General features: G+C 43.4%; 1 protein-coding gene across 3 annotated transcripts in view; it reads right to left on the bottom strand.

Moving 5' to 3' along the window:
• Positions 1–2,965: 2,965 nt before the first annotated feature.
• The window catches only part of LOC139478270 (DNA mismatch repair protein Msh6-like), a 110,382-nt gene continuing 105,158 nt past the window's right edge, over positions 2,966–8,189 (bottom strand). For 2 of the 3 annotated variants that reach the window (XM_071260687.1, XM_071260694.1), the window contains exons 33-35: positions 7,171–7,305; positions 5,719–5,786; positions 2,966–4,505 (exon numbers count right to left, since the gene is read on the bottom strand). In XM_071260687.1, the coding sequence (XP_071116788.1) occupies positions 4,448–4,505; positions 5,719–5,786; positions 7,171–7,305 (261 nt within the window). In that variant the 3' untranslated portion in view covers positions 2,966–4,447. Of the gene's footprint in view, positions 4,506–5,718; positions 5,787–7,170; positions 7,306–8,189 lie in introns of those variants that run through there. The other variant, XM_071260700.1, reaches the window with a different exon arrangement.

Below are 8,189 nucleotides of genomic sequence, written 5' to 3'. Positions count from 1 at the left end.
ACTCAGCCTGTAGTGCATGTGACAGCTGTTAACACCTCCTGATTACGGATCACACGTTGGAGAATGTTGGCCCACTCAGCCTGTAGTGCATGTACTAGCTGTTAACACCTCCTGATTATGGATCACACGGAGAATGTTAGCCCACTCAGCCTGTAGTGCATGTGACAGCTGTTAACACCTCCTGATTACGGATCACACGTTGGAGAATGTTAGCCCACTCAGCCTGTAGTGCATGTACTAGCTGTTAACACCTCCTGATTACGGATCACACGGAGAATGTTAGCCCACTCAGCCTGTAGTGCATGTGACAGCTGTTAACACCTCCTGATTACGGATCACACGTTGGAGAATGTTAGCCCACTCAGCCTGTAGTGCATGTGCTAGCTAGTGGCACCTCCTGATTACGGATCACACGTTGGAGAATGTTAGCCCACTCAGCCTGTAGTGCATGTACTAGCTGTTAACACCTCCTGATTATGGATCACACGTTGGAGAATGTTAGCCCACTCAGCCTGTAGTGCATGTGCTAGCTGGTGGCACCTCCTGATTATGGATCACACGTTGGAGAATGTTAGCCCACTCAGCCTGTAGTGCATGTGCTAGCTGGTGGCACCTCCTGATTACGGATCACACGTTGGAGAATGTTAGCCCACTCAGCCTGTAGTGCATGTGCTAGCTGGTGGCACCTCCTGATTACGGATCACACGGAGAATGTTAGCCCACTCAGCCTGCAGTGCATGTGACAGCTGTTAACACCTCCTGATTACGGATCACACGTTGGAGAATGTTAGCCCACTCAGCCTGTAGTGCATGTACTAGCTGTTAACACCTCCTGATTATGGATCACACGGAGAATGTTAGCCCACTCAGCCTGTAGTGCATGTGACAGCTGTTAACACCTCCTGATTACGGATCACACGTTGGAGAATGTTAGCCCACTCAGCCTGTAGTGCATGTGCTAGCTAGTGGCACCTCCTGATTACGGATCACACGTTGGAGAATGTTAGCCCACTCAGCCTGTAGTGCATGTACTAGCTGTTAACACCTCCTGATTACGGATCACACGGAGAATGTTAGCCCACTCAGCCTGTAGTGCATGTGACAGCTGTTAACACCTCCTGATTACGGATCACACGTTGGAGAATGTTAGTCCACTCAGCCTGTAGTGCATGTACTAGCTGTTAACACCTCCTGATTACGGATCACACGTTGGAGAATGTTAGCCCACTCAGCCTGTAGTGCATGTACTAGCTGTTAACACCTCCTGATTACGGATCACACGTTGGAGAATGTTAGCCCACTCAGCCTGTAGTGCATGTACTAGCTGTTAACACCTCCTGATTACGGATCACACGGAGAATGTTAGCCCACTCAGCCTGTAGTGCATGTGACAGCTGTTAACACCTCCTGATTACGGATCACACGTTGGAGAATGTTAGCCCACTCAGCCTGTAGTGCATGTGACAGCTGTTAACACCTCCTGATTACGGATCACACGTTGGAGAATGTTAGTCCACTCAGCCTGTAGTGCATGTACTAGCTGTTAACACCTCCTGATTATGGATCACACGTTGGAGAATGTTAGCCCACTCAGCCTGTAGTGCATGTGACAGCTGTTAACACCTCCTGATTACGGATCACACGTTGGAGAATGTTGGCCCACTCAGCCTGTAGTGCATGTACTAGCTGTTAACACCTCCTGATTATGGATCACACGGAGAATGTTAGCCCACTCAGCCTGTAGTGCATGTGACAGCTGTTAACACCTCCTGATTACGGATCACACGTTGGAGAATGTTAGCCCACTCAGCCTGTAGTGCATGTACTAGCTGTTAACACCTCCTGATTACGGATCACACGGAGAATGTTAGCCCACTCAGCCTGTAGTGCATGTGACAGCTGTTAACACCTCCTGATTACGGATCACACGTTGGAGAATGTTAGCCCACTCAGCCTGTAGTGCATGTGACAGCTGTTAACACCTCCTGATTACGGATCACACGTTGGAGAATGTTAGCCCACTCAGCCTGTAGTGCATGTGCTAGCTAGTGGCACCTCCTGATTACGGATCACACGTTGGAGAATGTTAGCCCACTCAGCCTGTAGTGCATGTACTAGCTGTTAACACCTCCTGATTACGGATCACACGGAGAATGTTAGCCCACTCAGCCTGTAGTGCATGTGACAGCTGTTAACACCTCCTGATTACGGATCACACGTTGGAGAATGTTAGCCCACTCAGCCTGTAGTGCATGTGACAGCTGTTAACACCTCCTGATTACGGATCACACGTTGGAGAATGTTAGCCCACTCAGCCTGTAGTGCATGTGACAGCTGTTAACACCTCCTGATTACGGATCACACGTTGGAGAATGTTAGCCCACTCAGCCTGTAGTGCATGTGCTAGCTGGTGGCACCTCCTAATTACGGATCACATGTTGGAGAATGTTAGCTCACTTAGCCTGTAGTGCATGTGCTAGCTGTTGCAAGATCTGTTCGTTTGTTTGTTTGTTGTTTAACGCAATATTCCAGCTGGGACATTGCACCCACATCATTTCGCTATCAATTCCAAATCCATTGACCTCTTGCAAGCAGTAAGCTGGAAAATGTTCATGACATTGTCAGTATACACCAGCTTGATGCAGCATATATCTTGGCTCACCGTGAAATTAAACCGTTCTCCATCACTGGCCAAGCCATACTCTGCATGCTTGACACCAGTGTCGTAGTTGACAATGTTGTCTCCATCCAACACCTCTGACACTGTCTGGTAAGATGCCTGGAATTGCTGTTGTTGTACACCTTTGCCACAAACGGTGAAGCCATATGAAGCGTTTCTCATGCATTTGGTCAGTGCTGTGAAAACATCCTCTCCTTCAACTGATGAACGTAAACATGGCCTTGTATGTTTCTATGTTTATATCATAGAATTTATTTTATATTTTTCAAATATTTATTCTCAAGAACTACAATGTTGAGACACCTGAACCTTTGTTTGTATGACAAAGGCTATAAACTCAGCATAAATGTCTTCATGACAAGATTGTACTGTTACAAAATTGAAAACTAAATGTTACATTTAAGAAAAAGAGAATTGTTAAAAATGCCCTTTTGGATTTTTTTGCTTGTGAAGAAGCATTGTTGATATGTAATTGCTTGTTTCATATTCATCCCTTACTAAGGCCTTAGCTCTCATTATCTATGCACAAAATATTATATATGTGTAAACACATAAAAAATGTTGACCACACATTTAGCTGTGGTACTTGTTTTCTAGACATTGGGGTTATCATGACTAAAGCAAGAAGATCACATATATCTGCCATCATGTAATGGTGGCATTCCCACAGAAAAGCATGAATTTTCAATCATCAGGACAACCTTATTTAGTGGCACTCTGATAGACATGTGAGGACAGTCCCCAACAGCTGTCACACAGACACATGGCAACGCAGCATGGACATATATACACGGTTCTCTGGAAATTACTCCACCTTCAGCACTGTTGTGATGTGCTGTACAATTCCATTCAGTTAAATCCTGTACACCCCAAACACAGACACATAATGGGAACTTTGCTCTTATAATTGCAAACATTAAAAGAGAGCTACTAGTCCATAGCATATTCTTTAAGTATTTGTCCATTCTGTGAGCTGTGAGTGTAAGTCTGATGAGGACACTGCCTGTATCCAATAATTTCTTCAAGTCTGTTATCTTGAACATATATGGAACTAATGCAAAATGTCTTTGTTTTGGCTAAATGTACAACAAACAAATGCATGTACAATCTTTCACATTGCTTACATACAGTTGCTGGTGGGGAAACAGAATACTGACATGAACATATGTTAGTCTGAAAGCAAGAAACAGTCACCTAATTTGATTCACTACTATCAACAATTCATGACCCAAATGTGTTGTTAAAAGTATCCAACTTCAGTCGTGACTGGACAGGATTTCACAGATTGCCTCTACAGATGAGTCCGACAAGGATGTGCTGTCACATTGGCTTCAGCTGGATAAGACTCGGTCATAAGCACCATGGATCAGTCCATGTCTACCAACAGGTCACTCTGCACAATGGATCAGTCCACTTCTACCAACAGGTCTCTCTGCACCATGGATCAGTCTATGTCTACCAACAGGTCACTCTGCACAATGGATCAGTCCACTTCTACCAACAGCCCATTCTGCACCATGGATCAGTCCACTTCTACCAACAGCCCACTCTGCACCATGGATCATTCCATGTCTACCAACAGCCCACTCTGCACCATGGATCATTCCATGTCTACCAACAGCCCACTCTGCACAATGAATCAGTCCACTTCTACCAACAGGTCACTCTGCACAATGAATCAGTCCACTTCTACCAACAGCCCACTCTGCACCATGGATCAGTCCACTTCTACCAACAGGTCACTCTGCACTTCCACAGCAGTATCACTCAATGAAACTGCTGCATGGCACGCACACATTCTGCAGTGCAGTCCCACCACAAGGACCTGAAATAATTAAACACATGTCAGATCATGTGTGTTAAGACCTAGCAAAAAGCACTACAAAAGACTTATGGTTTTTTTTTACAATGGTATATCTTTTACTTATTTCATAGAAACTACACACATCATTGTACACACTTCACAACTAGAACCACTCGGGCCCGACTATACACATTATTGTACACACTTCACAACTAGAACCACTCGGGCCTGACTATACACATTATTGTACACACATCACAACTAGAACCACTCGGGCCTGACATCACACATCATTGTACACACTTCACAACTAGAACCACTCGGGCCTGACTACACATATCATTGTACATACTTCACAACTAGAACCACTCGGGCCCGACTATACACATTATTGTACACACTTCACAACTAGAACCACTCGGGCCTGACTATACACATTATTGTACACACTTCACAACTAGAACCACTCGGGCCCGACTATACACATTATTGTACACACTTCACAACTAGAACCACTCGGGCCTGACTTCACACATTATTGTACATACTTCACAACTAGAACCACTCGGGCCTGACTACACATATCATTGTACATACTTCACAACTAGAACCACTCGGGCCTGACTACACACATTATTGTACATACTTCACAACTAGAACCACTCGGGCCTGACTACACACATTATTGTACATACTTCACAACTAGAACCACTCGGGCCTGACTACACACATTATTGTACACACTTCACAACTAGAACCACTCGGGCCTGACATCACACATCATTGTACACACTTCACAACTAGAACCACTCGGGCCTGACTACACACATCATTGTACATACTTCACGACTAGAACCACTCAGGCCTGACTACACACATTATTGTACATACTTCACAACTAGAACCACTCGGGCCTGACTACACACATCATTGTACATACTTCACAACAAGAACCACTCAGGCCTGACTTCACACATTATTGTACATACTTCACAACTAGAACCACTCGGGCCTGACTACACACATTATTGTACACACTTAACAACTAGAACCACTCGGGCCTGACATCACACATCATTGTACACACTTCACAACTAGAACCACTCGGGCCTGACTACACACATTATTGTACATACTTCACGACTAGAACCACTCGGGCCTGACTACACACATTATTGTACACACTTCACGACTAGAACCACTCGGGCCTGACTACACACATCATTGTACATACTTTAGAACTTTCAATCTGTTAAAACTTTCTTCAAACTCTTTTGCCTTCCCAACTGCTGCCTTGATCACCTGTAACAGACAAGGTGGTGGGATTACAAGCTCTGTAGTTCCACTAATGACTATTTTTTTCAACAGTCTCACACAAAATAATACAGGTCAAAACAGAAACAGTGTCCTAATCCTTTTCATCAGCATCCTTTATCAGGATGTGTCACTGGCAACATTCAGAGCCAGAACTTTGTTTATTCTTCAACCTTGTCACAAACATCAATGCACATTGGGTGAAACAGAAACTGAGAAAAGAAGAAAAGACAATTATTTCCACAACACCATCTACAATGAACTTGACTGTTGATCATGAACAATGCCTTGAACAAACGTGAATCTACTACAACTATAATCATTTACAGACAAGATGCAGCTTTCTAAGCCTTGTGGTTTCCACGAAAATGCTTCAACTTTTGATCCCAAATGCCTACTGATAATATCGCAATGATTTGAACAAACTATGGTCAAATCTCACCTTTGTTTGTCCATTTGTTTCAGAGGAGATATTTACAGTGCCCAGAATGTTTTCAAGGGAATCTAAGGGTACCGAGACAGTATGTGGCTATGTGTATTTGTAATGAGTAAGGATGAGACATGGGCGAACAACTTCTTGTGTTTCGGTGTTTTGGTGTAGGTTCTAACACCGTTATCAAGCAAGTGAAATACAGAGTATGGTTGACAAGAATATATACAAGATAGGAGGCAGTGTTTTTACAGTTGAGTAGGTTTAAGATCAGTTACACTGTTGTATTTGTAATGAGTTGTGTTTCTGTATGAAGTTAGTCAGTGAATGCAACAACCGTGTCCAAAACACTTTTGGAGGAACATACACTCAAGCAATGCAGAACTTACCAACAAGAAAGGAAATGTATTCAATACTGTGAGATGACATTACGTTCGAAGTTTGGTGAAGAAATATAGTACGGTTTCCAAGATCTGCTCCGGAAACGAGGACTACCGCCATTTTCAGTCAAAATCAAAGTTGTTGCCATGGAAACTCGAAAAAAAATATTTTTTAAAAACCAAAACAATCAAAAGGCACTAGTTCACCACTAGACCTATCTATGTGCCAAATTTGGTGAAGAAATAGTGTACGGTTTTCAAGATCTGCTACAGAAAGCGAAATGTGACGGTCAGACGGAAGGATGGAAGGACAGACGGACGGCACCCATTCCTGTATCCCCCTTCCACTTCGTGGTTGGGGATAATAAAAATCTGATAACCAACTACTAAAATAAGAAATGCCTTATGTTCCACTGAAGCAAGAGCTGCTGGTGAGACTTTGTCCATCCCTCTGTCCCTCAACAGCAAGCATGGAAAACATTTTCTAAAAATAGACGTTTGCTTTCCATATTAATTCCCCCCAGGTATGATCATGTGGTGGAGAAATGATGATGGTCTTTACCTCCTCTGGAATGTCAGCGAGACGAGCAGCGTTGAAGCCATAACTTTTGGGGCACGCGCCCTTGATAAACTTGTACAAGAAGGTGATAGTTTCCTGAGATGGATCCTCCTCGTTCTCATTCTCCACCATACATGCCTGAAGTCAACAAAATCACACTGGCATCAAGATGGAGATAGTTCAAGATTAAAGCAATTAACTCACCCTAGGAAATCTCCCCCTGACAAAACTAAAAGCATCAAAAACAAAAACTGGGGAATACCTTCTCACCCTGTGTCCCTCCCAAAATCAAACAATAGTTATCATTGTGTATAATTCTAAGAATACTACCTCTATTACATCATAGCCACAAATTCCCATTTTGGCAATAATCACACTATAAAATCTTTCGATTTTTCGACAGACGTCCTCTTCACTGCCAAATATCCCACAGTCTTGAGGTAAACCCTATCCCTTGTCAAACTGCATCTGCGTGTGCGCAGGGCGGGAAAACATCACTTCTTTCCAATAACCTTCATTGACTAGATGTAAGATATATTGGGGAGGTGAGAGGGACTATTTCCTGATGTAATAGAGGTAGTATTCTTAGAATTATACACAATGATAACTATTGTTTGATAATTCCTATGAATATCCTACCTCTATTACATCATAGCCAGTATTTACCAGAGGGACAGGTGGGATCTGTTATCAAGTACTCCCGGATAATTGGCAGCATTGAAGTAAGGGAAAAACAGGCACAACGGGGTATGAATCAATGCCAGACTTCCTGATTTCACCCTTGGCAAACCTGCAAAGGCTTGGTACTTGTGGCTTCCTTCCCGTTTTATGATCTCATAATTGTTACCTGTTTTTGGTGGAATATGACCTCATTTTTTATGTGTTTCTCTCCGGTTTGATGACCTTCCGCTTCTGAGAACATCTATGACGACACTATTGGTTCAATCTCCTGTGACATCATTTGGGTCATTATCTCTACATACCATGTGTCCCAGCCTGACATTAGCATCTCTACATACCAT

Source organism: Haliotis cracherodii, unplaced genomic scaffold (genome assembly GCF_022045235.1).
Source record: "Haliotis cracherodii isolate W230 unplaced genomic scaffold, xgHalCrac1.p SCAF_1, whole genome shotgun sequence".
Classification (NCBI taxonomy): domain Eukaryota; kingdom Metazoa; phylum Mollusca; class Gastropoda; order Lepetellida; family Haliotidae; genus Haliotis; species Haliotis cracherodii.
The sequence above is the reverse complement of the archived record's forward strand: the minus strand, read 5'-3'. Positions and strand labels throughout refer to the sequence as shown.